At 40.7% G+C, this 20776-nt stretch overlaps 1 protein-coding gene across 3 annotated transcripts in view; it reads left to right on the forward strand.

Annotated features, from left to right (window-relative positions):
- The first annotated feature begins 426 nt into the window (after positions 1 to 426).
- Positions 427 to 20776, forward strand: part of MAP3K7CL (MAP3K7 C-terminal like) — a 39851-nt gene continuing 19501 nt past the window's right edge. Inside the window, exons 1-4 of one of the 3 annotated variants that reach the window (XM_067737291.1) lie at positions 427 to 768; positions 1305 to 1358; positions 2773 to 2881; positions 16243 to 16304. In XM_067737291.1, coding sequence (XP_067593392.1) covers positions 1323 to 1358; positions 2773 to 2881; positions 16243 to 16304 — 207 coding nt within the window. In that variant the 5' untranslated portion in view covers positions 427 to 768; positions 1305 to 1322. Of the gene's footprint in view, positions 889 to 1304; positions 1359 to 2772; positions 2882 to 16242; positions 16305 to 20776 lie in introns of all 3 variants that reach the window. The other 2 variants (XM_067737292.1, XM_067737293.1) reach the window with 2 other exon arrangements.

The raw sequence follows: 20776 nt of genomic DNA on the forward strand, positions 1-20776 counted from the left end.
AACATCAACATCCAACTCTTTTAAAGTTCTACCCATCTTCAGGTTGATAGCTATTAAAAAGTTTGAACAGTTTGAACTTTCCCTTCCTGTTTACCATTGACTCAGTTTGCGGTCGGTTGCATCGTAGATGGGATCAAGTCATCAAGCCCAACAGCAGCTCAACCTCAGACCTCACGTTCTTAAGCCGAATCATCGCTGCCATCATCTGAGAGTCGGCTTGTGGCCTGTCCAAGTTGGCTGGGTCCCGGGGAGCTGACTAGAGCGGCCGACATTTTTGCTGACTGGAGTCATGCTATCTTTGCCAGTTTGCTGGAATAGACACAGACACCGATTGGGTCACGCTGAAGACATTCCTGTCTTGTGAAGCAAGTCTGTTTGTATTTTAGGTTTGCCAGGACTAATGAATTAAAACATTTGGACTCTCCACGACTTGCTGTTTATCAATGCCTCTGACAGGAGGAGGGATTTCTTTTGCTCTTGCTTTTTCTAGAAGCATGACAACATCCTGGCTGTTGGAGAGACAAGGAAAAGAGAGAGGGGTCGTGGAGGGAAGTGCAACAGGGAGGCCCCGTGGGACGCCGGAGTCTGGGGGACAGCAGGTAGCAGCGAGCCGCCCTCCCAGCTGTCACTGCTCCTCAGATTGTCAGCGGCTGCTATGCGGCAGGTGCAGCCTGCTCTGCCACTAGGTCTGTACTCCACAAAGGCAACGACCGGCCAAGGCAGTGGCTGGCCCTCGATTACACAAGTGCAGACACTCAACTAAGTGAGGTAAGGCGACAGGTGTGAAAACCCAACTAAATGCTCAGAGCACCAGCAACTTAACCAAAGCTCTGCTACCGCCGAGAGGAGGAATCAGTGGCCCATTTCCCCAGGCGGTGTGATGAAAAGGCAAGTTGGTTCAGGGGCTCTTGTGGCTGACACCGTGTGGAACTCAAAATCCACCCAACTTTGCCGCCGCCATCCTTTGGGAGGCGGACAGATGTTCTCTGTTGTGTGGAGGGGAGGGACTCTAATTAGCTGTGTTGATCAATTCCATTTCTCGTGGCTGGAAACACTGCCAGAGATCTATTTACAAAATCCCAGGAGGCAAACTTCCACCTCTTCTGGTTTATTTCTTGGTGCAGGAGAGCATTGGGAGATTTAGCCAAAAGAGGAGTGAAGCTTTTCATCCTTAGATGTTATGATAAAATGGTTTGGTGATGGTACAGGGCGTAACAATAAGATTTTTTTCTTTTCGCTACAACTTTAAGGGGTTTTTTATTGTCTGTTTTGTTAAATTTGAGACAGTCTGTTCTATTCCCTAGGAACAGGTGGCTAACAAGATGGTTGATTCTAAGCAGACGAGACTACACAGAAATGTATGTCAGAGCTAAGATAAAACAAATTTTGAGTCAAGTAACAGTGATTTTATATTACCCTTTTCTTGAGTCGAATGTTTCACATTAATACTTCTTTTCTAACTTAGAATGACATGACTTGGAGTGCTTTATGGTTCATTGCTACTTGTAGTGTTCAATGAATGGGCCAAATATGATTCTAACTGGGTGATGAACAGTTGCTGGTTTTTCTCCAAAGCTATACTAGGTGTTTAATATAAGCATGTTCTTTTTTCATATACTGGTGATAAGATGATTCCATATGTATGTATGTCTAAATATATATATTATATGTATATATGCATTCGCTTTGGCTCTATAAATAATTGTAAAAACAAAATTCAGTGTTCTAGACACTATTTTTAGATAGAGAAAAGTTATGGGAAAGAATCAGAAACCTTGCTGTGAGAAAATGTCCTGCTAAAGCAGTTCCCAGAATCTCGCTAAGGATGGTTAAAGAGATGATTTATATTTTGCCATTTTTAGAGACATTTTCTTTAAAACATCATTCAGAGTTTTTGGTTTACTGTCTCCATGAGAAGGAAAGTAGAAGGCTTAGGGGAAAGCATGACTAAAAATAGAAAAGTTAAATATATGGATTTAAATGACAAAGATATCTTGTGTTTATAATTATATCTTTTCCCAGACCCATTGAACAAAAATTATCAAATATCTTGGTTAAATTATTATACAAAGAAATTTTCATGTATTTTCACCCACCCCAACCCATATTATCTGTAGCATGCTTTTCCATTCATTCTATCTTAGTTTATTAAATGATAAATTAGTAGGTGATGTAGATCATGAATAGGAGGTTTTTAGGATGTGTCTTTTGCTCATATCACACAACCTTAGAAATGTTTGGCAGATTAATCGGTAGTTTAATCAGATATGTAAAGCGCATACTATTCATAATATAACTGGGGGATATTTTAAAATAGTCTTTGGTATTCTTGAAATAATTCCATGATAGGTATTTGTTACCACTCCCAGATCAATAATTCAGATCCAATTTAGGCTTTTGAGTGTGAAAAGATGTCTGTTGCCTTATTAAGACTTCTTTATCCCCCTCAATTAAAAATAAAATACTATATAAGACCTCAAAGGGCCAGGGTTGGACTGGTCAGTGTAAGGGGTGCTAAAAAAGTGAGGTGGGTGGGGATTTTGCCCCATCTTTTATATTTTGTTCTAGATGTATTTCCAAAGCAAATGTTTTTATAAGCCAGAAAAAGAATTATAAATGGGACAGGTGTAGGGAAAGCAAGCTAGGAGCTAGGAATATCTTTCAAATAAGAAAGCAGTGCTTACTAACTTTCCCCTCTAAGTTCCAAAGGCCTCTGAGTATTCGAGGGGTAATGTTGGGTAAAGTGACAATGGCTCTTTCTTGTCATTACAGCTGGAAGACCAGGAGGAAGGCCAAGGCTCAGGTGCCCACATGATCAGCACAGCCAGGGTACCTGCAGATAAGCCAGTACGCATTGCCTTCAGCCTCGATAATGCCTCAGGTATGCTCTGCTTTGAGGGAAAGTGTTGCCTCCTCAGCCTGCCGCCTTCTTACCATCATTTTTTCTAGTTCCACAAAGGGCATTTAAAAATGCATGCCTGGGGACTTGTCTGGTGGTCCAGTGGTTAGGAGTCCGAGCTTCCACTGCAGGGGGCACGGGTTCGATCCCTGGTCGGGGAACTAAGATCCTGCAGGCTGTGTGGCCAAAAAAATAAAAATGCATGCCTGGCATGAGCCAATGATGGGGAGAGTGATTCTTCATCATGCATCGTTGGAGAGTGGCTTCCAGAAATGCCTCTGGTGACGCTTCCATCTCCAAACCTTTGGTCGTTTGAGCGCATTTCTTCTTCTTTTTTAAAAAAGTATTTATTTATATTTATTTAGGCTGTGCTGGGTCTTAGTTGCAGCACTCGGGACCTTCCTTGTGGCATGAGGATTTTTAGTTGCAGCATGTGGACTTCTTAGTTGCAGCATGCATGCGGGATCTAGGTCCCCCACCAGGGATCAAACCTGGGGCCCCTGCGTTGGGAGCACGGAGTCTTACCCACTGGACCACCAGGGAAGTCCCTCTTCTTATTTTTTTACTTTTTCCATTTTAGTTTTCTTTTATTATAAAATTCATGGAGCTATAACAATTTCTAATGAGAACAAATTATGTCATTGTTAAAACTGCACGAGGAAATGTTTATTAAGAGCTGGCAGTTGGCTAGGTAATATAAAAATATCACTGTCCCGGTTCCAGCAGCATTTCCTGAAGCCTAAGTTCCAAATGCTGGTTTCTCACTGGTGCTCCCACACTTCCGGCTAATAAACAGACTTCAGCGGGAGTGATGAATGAGACAGGTGAGGCAGACCTTCTTGAAATAGTATGGTCTGAGGTGAGGCTGCCATACATAGAGCCCTTTGTCATGGCTTCCTTCAATGACCTCTTAACACACATACTCAGTTCCACCGTCTTTGACAGGGGACCTCAGGTGGTGTGAGGTCACAGCAGTGAGGAAGGGAAGGCTTGGATCTCTTCCACTGGTGTCATCTTTTGCTTTCAGTCTAATGTCATCTGTTAAAATCACATAGTCATACGCTTAAACAACATTATCATTTAAACCTTGCATCTTCTGAGCATTGATTCCCTCCTTCCTTCCTTCCCTCCTTCCCTCTCTCCCTCCCTCCCTCCCTTGCTTCCTTCCTTCCTTCCTTCCTTCCCTCCTACAATGCTCCTGTAGGAAGGAATGCTTTAAAAAGTAATGATTGAAAAGGGACAGGTTCCTCCCCAAAATAATGCAAAGTAAGGATCTGGGCTTTGTGAAGTCTGACACTACACAACCCATTTAGACTTTATTATACCAAGTGATTATGGTGGTGACACCTCTGCCCTGGGGTTCCTGGACTATGCAGCCCCCAGTGGAGAATTCGTTCTAGAGTAGGAAGAGGTGAAGCCTTGACTCTTCATCATCTGTTCTTCTAACAGTCTTCCCATGGCCGCTGTTATACTATATTCCCAATCAAGGTTGCCTTGCAAGACAATGATGAAGGGGAAACCTCCCAAAAGGCAAACCAATCCGTCTCAACTAAGAAATGACAACTACCACTAATTGCATTTGTCTTTGCATTAGATCTTCACTTATATTATTTCTGATCTTTAAAATAACCATGCAATGTAGGCATTACTATTTCCAATTTGCAGAGACAGAGATCAAGGTCCAGAGACCCCACTGTTAGTGAGTAACTGAGTTATGATTTAAACTCAGGTCCCTAGACTGGACTGTCTGAACTCTTCATTATCCCATCATGCATCTCTAGGAAGAAAAGGAAGCTATGTTTGTAGGGAAAGAGAGTATGTAAGAACTCTCTGTACTTTCTGCTCAATTTATCTGTAAACCTAAAACTGCACTAAAAAATAAAGTCAATAATTAAAAACAAAACAAAAAAGAAAAGCTCCTTCTTTTTTTTTTTTTTTGCGGTACGTGGGCCTCTCACTGCTGTGGCCTCTCCCGTTGCGGAGCACAGGCTCTAGATGCGCAGGCTCAGCGGCCATGGCCCACGGGCCCAGCCACTCCGCGGCATGTGGGATCTTCCCGAACCGGAGCACAAACCCGTGCTCCCTGCATCGGCAGGCGGTCTCCCAACCACTGTGCCACCAGGGAAGCCCGCTCCTTCTGTTTTTACGCATTTCATAAATACAAGATTTTGAGGAATAATCAGTGCTTGAGTGGCTAGCTCTCAAGACAGACACATGTAAACACAAAATCCCAAGGGAGAAAGAAGATGTACAATTTTCTTCCCTGTGCTCGTGTCCCACATGAGCAGGACAAGTCCTGTCGCAATCAACAGTGTTACAGAAAAAATCTAGTATATAAAGCTTGTTTATTTCAAACAATATTATTATATCATAATTTTGGGCAACACAAATAAACACATTGGTCCCTCATATTCATTTTAACAAAATTTAATTTATGTACAGAAAAGAACCATGGAGAGGTGGATCTTCTCTTTGGGCTACATGAAAGACTCTTCCTTGAAGTACAAGATGTACAACTTGTAATTAATTTGCCACCATCCTTGGAACCCTCTTGGCCCCTGACTGGGAATTCCTACATGTTTTTCATCAGTCATTTTCGATTGGTTTGTTCCAGTCTCTTTCAAATGTCCCAAGAATGCCCACTTCTGAAATTCACAGTTTTTGATACAGTAGCTTCAAATAAGGGTTGTCATTTATTTCAAGTTAATTCCTGACTTCCAGTTCTACAGAAAGATGCTCATGAAGCCTTATGAAGAACCTTCTAAAACTAAATTTTGTAAAATGATCAGTGTGTCCCCATATCTCTCGAAAGGGCACCTAACTAGAGAATCCAAGACAGGAGCTGGGGTTCTGTGTTTCTCCATCTTTCTTAAAATAATCACCAGAGAGCACTTATCAAAAACATATGTTCCATGGCCCCACTCCTCCTGCAGTAGGCTCGGACTGAAGCCCAGCAATCTGTATTTTCCCATGCACCTGAGCTTACAAGTGCACAGAAAGATGCCTTGCAGATATCTGGGGACACTCCCTCTGAATTCTCGAATAAGGAGTGTGTGGAGTGTCACACCAAGCAACACTTGCCATCATACACACTATGCATGCCTTTTGAATTCCAGTGCATGTGGTCCATAGACCACACACTTAGGGGGAAAAGAAAGGAAAAATCCTAGACTTTTACAATAAATGGGAAAACTAAGGTAAACTTTTAGGGAGTAATTCCTTATTATTGAATTTATTCTTGAGGAGTAAGCAGAGTCCATGATAAAAGGAGATGTCTTTGCCTGTGAACGTTGACTTGTTCATTTCTTATGAGCCTAATACAGTGCTTATTCCTCTGGTCATGTTAGGACCGTTTCTTTTCTTTTTTTTTTTTTTTTCTTTTTTTGCATATTTATCTGAGACAATTTAGTGTAGAGGTTAAGGGAATACGGCTTTGAAATCAGTGAGCTGTGGTTTCTAGATCCATTTCCATCACTGTTTGTATGATCTTGGGTAAGTCACTCAACTTTGCTGAACTTCAGTTTCTCATAAGATGTGTATAGTAATAACTCACAGAGTTCTTGTGAGAATTAAATGACACTATATAGATAAAACATGTAGCATAACACTTGACATAAATTAAGGACTCAGTTAGGCCCTGTGTTTATGATGACTGATTCTGGAAAATAAAGGAAAGTATAAAGCATGAAGCAGCTTTGTGTTTCATCTCACACTTCTACTTCTTGTCAAGGTAGGGTTTATAGTATAACTGAGCTGTAATTATTTAGGGAGTAATTATCCAGTTGCTGGATTGTGGGTACCTCTCCTTCTGCTCTTAGCAGTTAGCTGAGCTTTACTTAGTTTCTATATTTCTAGCATTCTGCCAAAGGCTGGTGATATGTGCAAAGAGAAGTACAATATGATCTCTCCTGTGGGGAAAAATCTGTCCCCCAGAGCAGATGGGAACAGCTTCTTGGAAGATGTAATAGTCATCCTGGGCTTGAAGGCGGGTAGTGTAGGAAAGGTGCCATTTCTGGATACCACATATAAGAAAAGGAAGCTACACATCTTCTAACAATTCTTCTTCCTTTTCCCTTCAAACAGAAAGTGTGAGCAAATCCTAAGTCAGGAAGAGCACGATTTGTTCAGGAAATACTAAAACTCTCTTCAGCTGGAACAGAGGTCTGAACTGTGGAAGAGTTCCTGCCATTTACTTGGCCCCTCTCTGAGCTGGGCATTGTGCTGGAGTCTTAGGTAGAATGTGTATTTTAGATAGCAGTAGACTAGAGTTACCAAGTCAATCTTAAAAGTTCAGTGAAAGAGTTTGGATTTGATCAGAAGCAATAGAGTTTCAAGAGTCCTTGAGCAAGGGAGTAATATGATGAAAATGATGAGTGTTCAATTGAGATAGTCTAGAATGTGGGGAGATGAGAGAATGCAAGGGGCTTTTTATCATGGTACACAGACAAAGTGATGAAAGCCTGGATTAGAGAATGGAATGGGATGATTGAATTCAGAGTACATTTGGAAGGAAGGGTTGAAAGGACTTGGTGACAGACTGACCTGGGAGATGGGGAATTGATCATTGATCATTGATAGCAGAATGAGCCACAAGTTTTCAGAAAGACTAGGGACCTCTAGGGGCTTAAATAAAGGAAGCAAGTTGTTAGAGGGAAAAAAAGCCTTCTAAAATACAATCACCATTTCTAGCCTACCATTAGAACCCATCCTTAAGTAACACTTAGCTAGCCATACCTCCCAGAGGCAGCAACGCCTGTCTTTCCTTTTTTTAAGAATATATTTTATTTAATTAATTAATTTTTTTGGCTGCACCGAGAGGCTTGCGATATCTTGGGATCTTAGTTCCCCAACGAGGGATCAAACCCGGGTTCTCGGCAGTGAAAGCATGGAGTCCCTAACCACTGGACCGCCAGGAAATTCCCAGCAATGCTTGTCTTTAATAAACTATGATATGACTGGTATTACCTCCAAACTGGGAATTCCAAAGAGTTGACTTTCTAAATTGGGAGCTTCATGAAGTTACTTTTCTCAATAGAAAATGTGCAGAAGAGAAATAGGAATCCCACTTCTTGGGTTATTAGAGACTCACTGGCCCTTCTCCAATTAGAGAGAATTTAGAGTTAGACAGATGTGAGGATTTGATGTTAATTACTTGAGAATTTTCTTTATCTTCAGCAGAGCCAAAATCTGGCACATTCTTGTGTAAATCTAGACCTTGGATTTTTTTTTAAAAAATTTTGGTTGTTATTTAGAATCAAGGATAGTGGTATCAGCCTTAGCTGGTAGCTTTAAACAATTTGTTAAAAAATTTTTTTTTCAAGCTATTAGAATTTTTCCTATCTGGGCATGAATTAATCATAAGACCTTTAGTTTAAAAAAACTAAAGACCCACTCTGCTTAAGTAATACTATTTTGTCCTCACACATCTGGTGTTTTGTGTGGCAGTGGGAACTATGTGGAATAGCTGAAATAGCTATCCTTGAATCTAGTTTAACTGGGTATCGTGTGAATGTCTTTTTGCATACATGTGCAAAACTGGCTCTCAGCAAAATTGTGATGCAGGTGAAATGTCTCTTGTCATTGTCCCCTTCCTTCAACTTTTTCCTCCCTGTGGTACCTTTTGGTGTTATTTCTCTCTCCCTCTTCAGGGCCCCAAAGTTTCTGTACTCTCTTCTCTTCGCAGTCTCAATCCTTGCTTTTGGGAAAGACTCTGGAAAACCTCATTCACGCTAAGCAATAAGTGTCGAGGTTTACCTTTTTATCTCTCTCAGGGTGTATTTTTGTGTATCAGTAGGAGGTCTAGGGATAAAGTTCCCACTGGAATTCTACCAGCCAACTTGGTAAGGATGGCATTTGGGGACATGGGCTGGGTGAGCCTCTTTGAACTCTCCCAGGTGGCATTCTGTCCCAACTCTGACCCTACCTTGAGGGCTGCCTCAGCATGTACTGATAACAATAAGTTGAAAACCACTCAAGAGTGGGGTGGGAGTGGGGGGGGTCTTCTATAGTTACATCCTTTACAGAGTTGAGAACCACAGTAGAACTTAATTATCAAATACTATAAAATCAATAATACAGTATCTATAACCCCTTTGAGTTTGTTATTCTGATATCGGGTGAAGATTCTTTGAGATACAACTGGATTTATTGGTTGGAATCGTTTGCTTAAGGCTGTAAAGAAAGGTCAAAAAGGAAATGAATGCTTATGGAGTCCCTAGGTGCTTTTACTTGTACTATCTCATCAATTTAGTATAGGTGATAACTCTGCAGGAAGATGTTATTATACCCATTTTACAGATGTGGAAACATTGGCTAAGGGAGGTTAAATAACTTGCCTCTAATCAAGCAGTTAATAAATAATGGGAAGGGATTCAAAGCCAGGCTCTTGGGGCTGTTTTTACTTTATTGCCCATTTGGAGGCAGGATCCAAGTAATAAGAGAAAAGAATGATTGTTCCTGTCAGCAAATAGCTTCCCCAATCATCCTGGGAAATGATGGAGGAAAGTTAGTTCTGATATGTTTTCATAGAGTAGGAAAGAAGAAAGGGAGAGGTAAATTTTATTTAGTGGTGTCTGACAAATAAATATACTTCCAACGAGTTCATCTTGAAGCAGATGTTTCTGGGTGAGGGAGTATGTTTTTAAGCTGAATAAGTCAAAATATTCTTACAAAAGGATAAATCAATAAGATTCACCAAATTATAGCTACAATAATAGTGACTAGATGAGTGTTTCAAAGAAACAAAAAATCTGTCTTTAAACTGAATCAGGTCTCTCCATGCAGAGAAATATCATTCAGTCTATTTGATGTATGATCTTGTTTGCCTGATCGTTTTAGGTACTGGTTAAGGTAACATGGTGATTTTTATTAATTATAAACAATTGACAATCTGCTAGGTATCATACGAAAGCTCTCCCTTTATCCATATCCATATCTATAGTTTTAAGTTTATGGGCCCTGAAAATTCAATGTGTATTAGCTTCGCATCTCTAATGTTTAACAAGCAGAAAGCAAAGGTTAAAAAAGCTTTTGATGTGTTTCAAAATGATATGATGCTCTAACAAGAACCAAGGTATCCAGAAAGTTTAAAATAGTTTTTTTGATGTATTGGTAATGTGATTTGCAAACTTATGTCACTTATTTTATTTCTAAAAATAAAATGTGAATCTTGATTTAGATTTAAAGGAAAAGTACTCAAAGACCTTTCATGTGTAAGTTAAAAAAATTTTTTTTACAATATTTTATATAGAAAGTGCTTTGATAAGGAAGTAAAAGAGAAACACTTTTAAAATTCAGACTTAAATGAAGAGAGCTGAGGTTATGGCCACACCAGGGAAATCTCCCTTAACTTGGCCTGGGGAAAACTCAGTAATTAGAGTCAGTGATCTTGACCCTAGCTGTTCTCTGTGGATTATTCGGATGAGGAAGATACCCTTAACCCCCATCATTAAACACATACATATGCGCATGCGGACACACACACACACACACACACGCACACGTCTTGCCTCCCCATTACCACTTGATTGAGTTTATGGTGAAAAGGAATTTAAACTCGATTATATTAAGCATTCATTGTTACTACTGATTATTTCCTAGGTGCCAGGCTTTAGGCGAAATGGTTGACATATGCATTCCTTTACTAATAAGTTTCTGAGACAGAGAATGTCACGTCCATTTTGCAGAGGAGAAAACTGAGTCTCAAAGAGATTATGTTGATTGTCCACATTCACCAATTAAAAAGTGGTCAACCCAGGACTTCCCTGGTGGCGCAGTGGTTGAGAGTCTGCCTGCCGATGCAGGGGACACGGGTTCGTGCCCCGGTCCGGGAGGATCCCACATGCCGCGGAGCGGCTGTGCCCATGAGCCATGGCCGCTGAGCCTGCGCGTCCGGAGCCTGTGCTCTACAACGGGAGGGACCACAACAGTGAGAGGCCCGCGTACCGCAAAAAGAAAAAAAAAAAAAAAAAAAAAATAGTGGTCAACCCAGAGATTCAAAGGCAGGTTTATCCATCCTACCAAATGGCACCAACCTGCTGTGTCCTTAGTGGTTAGGAGCCTTCACAGGCAAACAGTTACCAGGAAAGGTTTTTCATGAGTCTCTGCAGTGTAGCCACTGCCCAACTCACTTGCCTCTTAAGTGTCAGTTTGCCCCTGGTGCCCTGGACAGTCTCCAGGAGACCAGCACTCAGGGGTTGTCCTGGAGGCAGGACCATAATGTGTAGAGGCACAGTGCAAACATTCTGAGGCTCTTCAAAAATTATTAAAAATTTCAAGACAATGTACCCGGATCATTAAACCAAGCGCGGACCCGCCTGCGAAGAGCTCCTGCGACTGCGCAGGTGCATTCCCACGAAGCCGGCTTTGACTGCCGGAAGCGTAGACGGGTTGAACGGATTCTGGGCCAGCTGCCTCTCGAAGTTCCTGGTTGGGGAGTGGAGTGAGGTTTGGGGATGTTCTCTGAACGTGACTTCTCCCTCTCCCGAGGTCTTCTTCTCTGTGTGGAAACCGACACTCATTCTATCAAGGATTTAGAGTTTCCCAACACAGACCCAGTTGTACAATATTTAGGATGGAGGGCACAGTGGGATGGGGAGAGAGTTGACTCCAAAGTCCAGTCAAGATGTTGTCTAGGGCAGTTGTTCTCAAATACTGGTTCACAGACCTGGTCTGGTTCTGATGAAGTTTTCCTCTCTGATGTAAAACAAAAGAAATAAGGACAGCACCGTGAGGTTGTGTGTGTGTGTTTGTCTATAAAGCTAAATTTATCCATTATGATGGATACACTTGCATTCTCAGATTATATTTGTCTTATAATTTTGGTGTTAAAATGTTCTCTGTCATAAAGAGATGTTAGAGATACGTGGTCGTTGTTTTGGAATCTTCACTAGCTGAATAAAAATTTGGACAGTCTAAGGGCATGATTCCCAAAGTTTTGAGGAAAATTTTACTGGCTCATGAAATACAAGTGCACGGGAACCCATGAAGCAGAAGGTGAAGAAGCACAGGGCAGCATGAGAAGAGCCCTGGGCGGGGAGACACCCCTTAGTCTTATGAGACTCTTCCTTTCGTGGGGCCCTTGTCCTCAGCTCTGCTCTGAGAGACTGGGACCAGATGACCAGCAGTTCCTTCCAGCTGTAGCATTATCTGAGAGCTCTGGCTGCATAATTACTAAATAACAGTGAGGATTTGGATTACAGACCCAATGGGCCTCCCTTATCTGATTCATGGAGAAGCACAAAGCAGACAATTTAAGGAAACCTGAAGCAGGATAACCACCAAAGCAACCCAACAGCTGCTAAATAGACACTGAGACAAGCCCATCATAAAATGTACTATGGTATGTCATAATGGTTGGGATACCAATCAGAAAGTTCTATATTAAGTACCATTGACTTAGTCACATTGTGTTTGCAAAACAAGCAGTGAACATCTGCTTATTAAAAAAAAAAATTCCTCTTTCATTCTTTCCTTTATCTTTCGTCCTTTAACAAATTCCTGAGGATACATTTTTCTTGGTCCATCAAGCCCACAGTGTCATTTTGGAAAGGAAGCCTATGAATTATTTTCTTAATGCATTAAAAAGTGTGGTAAAGTGATTTGCCGGTTTGGCATAGAACCTCAGTCCCTGCCTTGAATGTAATAGGCATTTAATAAATATTTGATTGATAAATAAATTTTAACAAAAAAGTACTTGCATTCTGATTTTTTATCACATTATAAACATATCTAGCAACTACTCTCCTTTTTTTAAAAAAGCTAAATTTTCCAAGGGGGTGTCTTGCATAGCTACTGTACAATTTACTTTGTGCTTCTGGAATTGTCAAAACAAACTTAACTGCTCTTAGGAACTCCGATCTGATATCACTGTCAAAATGTTTTACAACGATTTGGCCAAATGTTTGTGGAACAGCTGTGCTACTAGTCTGCCTAAGTCATTTTCCTTCTTTCTTTTTGGCCCAATCCTGTGATTCATCATTCTGCTTTTAGAATATTTGCCTATTTTTAAAACCAGTCAAAGAAGGCAGCCACTGTTTAAAAGTAAACACACCACACATCAACTTGGAGCAGCTTTGTAAGCAGCTTTGCAAGCCCTGAAATTTCTGGCTGGCAGGGATGCCAGCTAAACCAGATGGCATCAAGCAGTGAAATACCGGACTGGCTTTCAAACTCAGTCATCTCCTTACATCTGTCTTTGGTTTTCTTGTTTCCAATGCCATTTCCTGCTTGGATTAAATCAACTTTAACAAAACTCTTGCTTTTATTTTGCCTTTCTAAAATATTTATTCTATGTTTATTTCTATGTCAATCAATTAGACTTTTATTTTTTCCAACTCGAGGAATCTAATCTTAAGCCTTTACTTATCTGCAAAATTATCAGCTTGGTCCCATATATATGCCTTTACATGGTGTGACTATCAATAATGACAGATTTTTATAATGGGTTTTATTAATTCTGGGTCATACCAGATATTTGCTATTGACTATAGTAATGCAAATGAATAACTCTTTTCCTTTTTATTTTAAATTTTTTATAATTAAGCAGGAAGGAGCGTGACTTCATGGGGAACAAGGTGGATTAAGTCCCAGGAAGACTTGAGTTCCATTCCTGGCTGTCTTTTAGAATTCTAGAATGTACTATCTGCTCTGTACTTTGTAGAAGTGGTTTCTCCTTCTAAAAAGTGGCTGCTCATCTGTGACTATTAAGGTTGGGGTGCCAAAGTATAATATGTTCCCATTTACCCGTACCAAGTTGTTTCAGCCTTGAACTCAATGAGTGGAAATAATCATGATGTTTGGGTTGTTGATATTTTGTTCAAGTAAATTGAAATGCACCTTAGACCAAAGTCCATTTTATATACAAACTATAGGTTTTATAATAAAGGCTATCTCCAAAGGGTCAGTAGAAACAAATGGTTATTTCTGTCTTTTTAAAAAAATTTTTCTGTTTTTTTGGTGCAATTCTTTGCAAATGATGGGGTGGATTGAAAAAGCCACAGTATTTGGCAGAAGTTGTCACCTCCGAGTAGAAGAAGGCATTCCAAGGGCCAAGGGATTGACTCTCCTTGTTTCCTTGTGAGATGGCACTCCAACCTGCAGCGAGAGTCTTGGGAAGATTTCCCTGTTTCTACTTGCTCTCTGCAGCTACATAGCGTCGGTGAACCTGGGGGCATCCATTGTCTGGCAGGTACAGGAACAAATGGATTCACAGTTGGTGCCCCATTGCCATTGTCTGAAGCCACTCAAGTGGGAGTATTATTACACTACTCTTGACTAAATTATAGCAGAGGCCCTTAAGGTGTTTGGAAGAGGTGAATACTGTCCTTGTTTGAATGATATTTCTGGTAATTATCTTGGGTGCCTTTGAAGAAACGTAGTCTCTTAGAAGCCAGGAGCTCCTCGTGTGCTGTGTTTTATTGTGGATAGTACTGTCAGTGAGTAGGGAGAGGATGCTTGCTTCTGCGTTGTGCATGACCCGTATTACTTCTTCTCGTTCAAAGAGGACTTCAACAGTTTTTATAAATAAATTTATTTATGGTAGTGAGAACATAAAAAGCATGATCTTTCTTTCTTATAATTTAAAATAGATTTGGTATTGAAATTATTCATGTAGCCTGTATTTCATCATAGTCTCATAGTCATACCTGTGGTACCTGTGGTTGTCAACAAGGAGAGGATTGGAAATCTATGGCCAGTGGACCCACAGAGCCAGATAGAGAGGTTCTGCTGACAAGAGGGCTGTCCTCTAGTACCAGAGCTAGGTCAGCAGTATGTTCTTTTTTTTTTTTTTAAATTTCCAAGGACAGTCTTTATTAGTGCTAAAATTACTTAGTTAAACTCCAACCTGAACTGCTACACTTCTATCTTTATCTGTAGAAAATAATGGAATAAACACCAATAGCTACTCACTGCTCTAGATCCCATAACTCTTTAAACTTCCTAGTGAGGGTCAAAATGCTCTACTTCAAGATCATATTATTCTTGAGAAGCACTTTATTCTGACTGTATGCACAGCTTTTCTTCCTTTTCTTTTTTTTTCATTGCAGCATTATTTATTATTACAAAAAATTGGAACTCAATATTCACCAATAGGAAAATGGACAAATACATTCAAATAATAAGTGAATGAGTGAATACTGTATATCAGTTAAATGAACAAACTAAAACTAAGTTTATTTAGTTCAATCTCAAACACATAATGTTAATCAAAAAAAAAGAACAAATTTTAGAAGAATATCTACAATGTGATTCAATTTATAGTTTAAAATCATCCATGCATAGTAATACTATATTACCTATATAGTTTGTGGGTGTATACATACATAATAAAAATATAAATGCATACATATACATGATAACCTCTAAAATCAGGATAGTGGTTACTTCTGAATATGAAGAGGTAGAAGGGGAATAGAGTTGTCTCCACTCACCTTATTTCTTAAGCTAGGTTCTTACCTTTTCTTGCCATATGAATTCAATTGGCATGAATTCCATTAGAAATTCTGCAGTAGAAAAACTCTCCTCCTTGCCAAATAATTGAATGGTACGATTCTCAACATCTTTTTAGTCTAAGGAGGTCAGCCTTATGGCTATGGCAAGGATAGCAGAAGTATGTTCTTGAAGAGATTCGGATAAACTTCTCTCAGGTTTCCTCTGATGCTTCTGTGAACCACCTCTTTTGATCCAGCAACACCTGCCTGTTGCCAGTCAGCCAGATGAAGGCAGCTGAGGACAGAGTTGCGGGCTCTCCCGCATCAGGACAGTGTATAGGCCTCGGGTTGGGATTGCTGCCTGGTGCGTTGGGAAGAAACGCCCTGATCAGGTTACTGCCTGTCACCCACTGTAACCCAGAGGAAGCTCTGGTCAACTGCCTGTCAGTGGTGGTTTGTGGTAAGAGCAGAGGGCAAACCCATCAAAGCTTGCCACGCTTGGAGTCTTTCAGAGCAGAACTAACACTTTTTTTCACTAACACGTTCTTCTGTCCCAGTGAGGTTGTTCTGGTCACCTCATTATTACCTGGTTAAATAAAGCACTTTCCTGAATATCATATTTTTTGGTTTTGGCTAACGTAGGAGTATTGAAAGATAAGCAGTACTTCTTAATTGGAGAACTACTAGACTGAACATTTGAGGATTCTGATACTTGTTTGCAAAATTTTGGTCAAACCAACTACACCTTCTGTGCTTCTGTTTGTACCAAAAAATGAGCCAAATTGCCTCTGCATTCTTTCTGTTCCTAACTGATGTATACTGACGGTGCAAGTCCAAAGATGGTAACGCAAGAAAACTCTCCTGAGAGAAAGGGCTCTAATAGTGAAGAATCACTTTATTTTCATGTTTTAGATGATACACCTCCTGAAGACGCCATTCCTCTGGTCTTTCCAGAATTAGACCAGCAGCTACAGGTAAGGATTTTTCTGCAGTCTTTACTCTTTCCTCCTTAGTTTCACAAAATACAGTGAGTGGAAAAGTGGTCTAATTGAGAAAGATTGACCTGGAGACAGAGTGGGGGACATTTCACGTCATCAAGGTTTGCATTTCTAGGGTTTCAAGGTCATGAAGCCCTCAGGTAATGCCCCTGTCTGTTTATGTGGCTATAGCATGAGAATAGCAAGAACTTAGGGGACTTACCTGGTGGCACAGTGGTTAAGAATCCGCCTGCCAATGCAGGGGACACGGGTTCAAGCCCTGGTCTAGGAAGATCCCACATGCTGCAGAGCAGCCAAGCCTGTGTGTCACAACTACTGAGCCTGCACTCTAGAGCCCACGAGCCACAACTACTGAGCCCATGTGCCACAACTACTGAAGCCTGCACACCTAGAGCCCATGCTCCGCAACAAGAGAAGCCACCGCAATGAGAAGCCTGCACACTGCAACGAAGAGTAGCCCCCGCTCACCACAACTAGAGAGAAAAGCCCTCATGCAGCAAAGAAGACCCAATGCAGCCAATATTTAATTAATTAATTTTTAAAAAAAGAACTTAGGGTGTAAGCTCCTACTTTTAAGGAGTTTTGGAGCCTGGGGACAGGGCTGGTCCCTGCTCTCCTTGCTTATGGATGTTTCTGGGCTATTGTAGTTTTGGCCCATTTTGGATTAGTGATTTAGTGATAAACTACAAGGGACACTTGTCGTGTGTGGCGAGACTTCAGAATAATCTTCCTTTCTCTTCTCCACGCTCACCCTTTCCCCAGTTCTCTGACAATTTGTAGTAGAATGTAATTATTTTAAGTTAAGCCTTCTGAATCCTGTCTGGTTTGACCTATGAGAAAAATATTTTGTATGTGTAGTCTATGGATGACCTATCAAAGATATCTAATTTTAATACACCAAAATTATTTGAAAGAAGATAATTTATGACCCTTTCGTTTTCTTTAGGTGATATATGGTGATCCCAGAAAGATGGCTTTAGGAAGAGGCTCTGCTTAAAATACCTGGATACTGGCCTTGGGTCAAATGTTCACCTGAGTACTTCACTTTGCTGTCACATTTAGACCAGTCTAATAGGGGTTTTGAATCCTGTGCACAGATGTTTGCTTAGTCACCACTTTTTTCTCTAAATACTGATTCTGAAAGCTTTTAGGAGGGGTTTGCCACCTCCAGTTCCCAACTGACGTTTCTTCTTATCTTACACTTGGTAGCATTTCCCATGTGTGGGTGTGCTTGGCATCCTGAAGTCATTTGAGTTTGGGACCCCTGGACCAGAACAGCCCTTAACAGAGGTGGAAGAACCAGGAATGAGCCCTTATGCAACCCAAGATAGAATCCTTTTTTTTTGGCTCCAGTTCTTGTCTCTGTGCCCAGTGCACTGAATTAAAACCTGGAAGCAACTAGGTTGGGTCTGAAGAGCTGGTGTTTCACTGCTGGGGTGGTCCCCTGAAGATCTATCCAACACAACTCAGGTGTGACCAGACCTCTTGGAGGAGCTCTTGTCTCATCTCTGAGCAGGCCTGGGCATCGTCACAGCCCTCCAACAGAAAGCCTGCCAACAGAGCAATATCAGTAATGTAGAGATTTCTGAAGACTGTTCAGGAGGTTATACTAATGACCTTGCAGCTGTCAAAAGACAGCTCTGTTCTCTAAAATTTCCTCTGCAGCTATCAGCCATCATATCTCCTTCCTCTCCCGTCCCCCATGCAGGGTCTTCAGCCCAGCTCTCTGGTTCCTGCTGTCTAACCATATCCCCCAACCTCTCTTCTTCTCACCATGGAGGACAACTCAGCTGTTCCTCTGCTTTTCCGTCTGGTGTGCTTACATGACGTACAACCTTCCTTGCTCGGGTTCTGTCCTCACTGATGGGCTGTATGTGTGCTGCTCATGGTGTAGTTGGGATTGCAAAATAATAACTATATTTTTTTCCCAGTCACAGTTTTTCCCCTTTATTTTACTGTCACCACAAAGCTATTTTATTATCTTAGGAGTCAGCTGAAAATAAGGAGTTAATGCGTTTTGCAGATAAAAGAGGGAAAGCATGTTTAGATTCATATTCCCCCACCACTATTATGGATCATTAATTCTACTTTCTTGTGCTGACAGTTTTTTTCCTTTGGGAACATTAATGGTCTTCCCTGGCTCATGGATCATTCTTCCCAGGATTCATGGCACCTCTGGCAATTATCCAGATAATTTTTCTGTTAAAGCATCACAAGATCCCTTTGAATTTTATAGCTTTAATTCCATTTGACATATATTAGAAATTAAGTCTACTTAATTATTTTAATCTAATGAGACTATTTCATCTTCATTGATCCTTAATGAATTAGTCAGTTGAGAAGCTGATTTCAGACTCAGGGGTTATGATACCCCCAACTTCCCCACCCTAAAATATGGTATTGCTTTGCCTCTTCATGAACAGAGAGGACCTTCCCAGCACTATAACTAAAAGCATTTCAGTAAGGGCTTGTTTTTTTGGTTGAACGATATGACTGAGTTTGTTATAAACATTTACCAGTGGCCAAGCCATTTGGTTAGGGTTGCCTCTGTCTAGGGCTGTTGTCAGTTACCTTTATTCTACACTCCAGGGTGTGAGTAACTAAAATATAAGATGGAGGGGATTGAGAGGGGAAAGATAACACAGAAAGCTACATCTAAAAGCAGACTCTTGTTTCCATGCTTAGCATAAGCATATAAATTTAAGCCATTCTGCAGCAGGAAGTCTCTATTGAAAGCAATGAAGATGCTTTATGTATGAAAGGAAAAATCCATTCCATGGAGCAGGCTGTCTTTACAGTCAATCCAGTGTGCTTTTATCACATAATAATGACTCTTGGGATTTAACCAACCATCATAATCCTCTACAGAAAAATAAAAGTTAGGTTACAAAGGCATATGAAGTGCCTTGTGGTTGTTACTATTTGCTTGAGGATGAACTGACTCTTACTTATCTCTGCTAGAGCCTTAGAAACGTGCCCAGTGAAAACTAATTGATGCCAGGTGATTATTGCTGGCCTTCCTCTCTGAATACCCTCAGATTTAAATCCTACCCATGCATATTGAGTACTGCTAGGCAAGGGGGGTTTCCCCACAAATGACCTCATTTGATCCCCGCAACAATTGTGTAAGCTAACTATTATGTCTCCACTTTAGGGATGAGAAATATGAGGTCAAAGTTTGGTCTACATAAATTTGCTAATTCAGACTAGATCCCTGATTCTGAATCTAGGTAGCCTTCATTTCTTTACAGCTTTGGGGGAACCTATGGCCTGCTTACATTATGTTGATAGGTGGAGGGTTTTTGGTTTCTGGCTTGCGAAGTTGCCATAATGTGGTTATAGAACAACCTAGTAAAATCTATTCTGGCTTCCTGATATCCGTTACACGTTCTTTCATAGTTTATAAAATGCAGCTATAAAGTATCTGTTTGGTAGATACGCTATCACCACTTTGACCCCCCCAGAGTTTTCGGTTGCTTTGTCAAGAATGTGGACATGTTTAAGCATGTAATTCGTGGGGCTTCTATTTTCACAGAAGCCAAAAAAAGCCTTGGGCAAGAATAGCAGTGACAAACATTTTTCTCGATGTCTCTATTAATGCAAAATGTTGGGCAAGAGACCTTGGGCTAAGGTAGGTGTTAAAATGAACCTCTCTTTATAGGCCTCAGCCCAGGGGCAGGTGGTAGGTTGGTTCTATTTTGTGCGGATTCCTTTCCTGGAATTTGGCTTCTAAATTCTTCATGTCCATTAGGGGCAATGTTTGGGTAGAGCTAGTTTAGACCATACAGTCAAAAGAAAGGAGGTTCAATTCTATGTCCATTTGTAAGAATGAATGAAAAATCACTACTTTTCTTTAGGCCTCCGTTTCCTTCTATTTGAATAAAAGATAATGATGGACCTCCCTCCCTTTTCTGAAGGATGGCACAATCCTTTAATAGTCTCAAGGTCTGGGTCAGAACCAAATTTGTCTTAAAATTTAACCACATTGTAATGTTTTGGAGGTTGTGGTTTGACCTATAGATGATCCAAAGCTAAGCTTTGTGGTCTTTGTTGCCTCGGAAAGAAGAATATGTTCTATTTGTAATCAGGTGGAGGACATGCTGATAACTAGATTGTAATAAATCTAATGGGAGTGACAGTGACTGGGGCATAGGCACTGGCATTAGGCTGGCATGAATTTGGACCTCAGCTCCGCACCTACTAGTTTTGTGATTTGGGCATGTTATTTACTTTCTGTAAACCTCACTTTTCTGACCTGCAGAGTGGACATAATATCTCACATCGTTGTGTGAATTAAATGTGATAATGAACAGATCGAGCATGGTGCTTGGCAAAATAATTGCTCAATTAATGTCAATTTCCTTCCCTAGTGAAATTGTTTATTGAATGAAATATTTAAGCACTAGTATCTTTATATGTGTAAAATGAAATGAGAGAAACATCTCTTT

The sequence above is a fragment of the Pseudorca crassidens genome, chromosome 5 (assembly GCF_039906515.1).
Source record: "Pseudorca crassidens isolate mPseCra1 chromosome 5, mPseCra1.hap1, whole genome shotgun sequence".
Lineage (NCBI taxonomy): Eukaryota > Metazoa > Chordata > Mammalia > Artiodactyla > Delphinidae > Pseudorca > Pseudorca crassidens.